This window comes from Capsicum annuum, unplaced genomic scaffold (assembly GCF_002878395.1).
Source record: "Capsicum annuum cultivar UCD-10X-F1 unplaced genomic scaffold, UCD10Xv1.1 ctg5169, whole genome shotgun sequence".
Taxonomy (NCBI): domain Eukaryota; kingdom Viridiplantae; phylum Streptophyta; class Magnoliopsida; order Solanales; family Solanaceae; genus Capsicum; species Capsicum annuum.
Window position 1 is genome coordinate 156344 of NW_025859653.1, and position 889 is coordinate 157232.

The window sequence follows — 889 nt, forward strand, 5'->3', positions numbered from 1 at the left end:
AAAAAAAAAAGAACATAACAAGGACTTCCTGGACAATGATCATTAAAATTATCCATCACCTTTCTGAAAAAACTAAAATAACTAAATCCATTGTACAATACAGTTAGTTATAATTAAAAGAACATTTGATTAAACTGTCTGGTACATCAAAATCTGGTCCTATGTTTTACAGTGGATTAACTATTGGAAATTAAAGACTCGAGCATCTTAAGAACTAAACGCAATAGAAAGCAAAAAACCTTTTATTAACAAGGTGACCAATCGACAGACTGCAAAAACTAACTGAAAACTAACTAAAAGCTATCAACCCTTAGTCTTATACTTGGACTCATCTATCTCAACCCCTTCTCGCTGTGCACGGTCACCACCAGACTCATCGTCCATGCTCAGACCTTTCTTGCATCCCATTTCCTGGTAGCATTCAGTTCCTAGTTGGTCCTTCCTCGTCTGACCTCTATGGCTCCTCCCTGTTACAATACAACAATGAAAACATAAAGAGTAAATACATTTAGAGAAGAAATTAAGATGCTCATTATTATACTGGTGGTAAATCAGTAGAAATACCCTCAGCAAGGTGTTCCTGAGCTTCAAGACTTTTGCCACCAGTGCCTCTAGGTACTACAGTCTCTCTTTTCTTTGCCCTTTGATCGAGTTCAGACCTTTTTTCCTGTTGTGACGCCATTTAGTCTCTCCTTAGCTTTTGCAAATACAAATTCATAGTTAGTATTAGTAGACAAAAACAAAACAAAGCAGACACTATTATAACGACCTCCAGAAACACCTGATATTTATATGGAGACGATGGGGCTAAGAAAATGATGTATGCAGTGAATGCCACCTCTTATTGGAAAAAAATTAGAGTTTCTAACTTATAACTTCTTATATAGTG

At 36.1% G+C, this 889-nt stretch overlaps 1 protein-coding gene across 1 annotated transcript; it reads right to left on the bottom strand.

Moving 5' to 3' along the window:
• Nucleotides 1–292: 292 nt before the first annotated feature.
• LOC107857299 (em protein H5-like) lies at nucleotides 293–682 on the bottom strand. Its single transcript, XM_016702216.2, has 2 exons — nucleotides 565–682; nucleotides 293–467 (listed from the first exon to the last, which is right to left on the bottom strand). Exons 1-2 carry the CDS (start codon nucleotides 680–682, stop codon nucleotides 304–306), a joined length of 282 nt encoding a protein of 93 aa, XP_016557702.2. The 3' UTR covers nucleotides 293–303.
• Between the last annotated feature and the right edge of the window lie 207 nt (nucleotides 683–889).

What these genes read in the sequence shown, in the direction of transcription:
- LOC107857299 (XM_016702216.2), bottom strand. Translation starts at nt 682, where the DNA reads ATGGCGTCACAACAGGAAAAAAGGTCTGAACTCGATCAAAGGGCAAAG. An exon ending in TCAGGAACACCTTGCTGAGG is followed by an intron (nt 468 to 564) that starts GTATTTCTACTG and finishes GTATTGTAACAG; the next exon opens with GGAGGAGCCATAGAGGTCAG.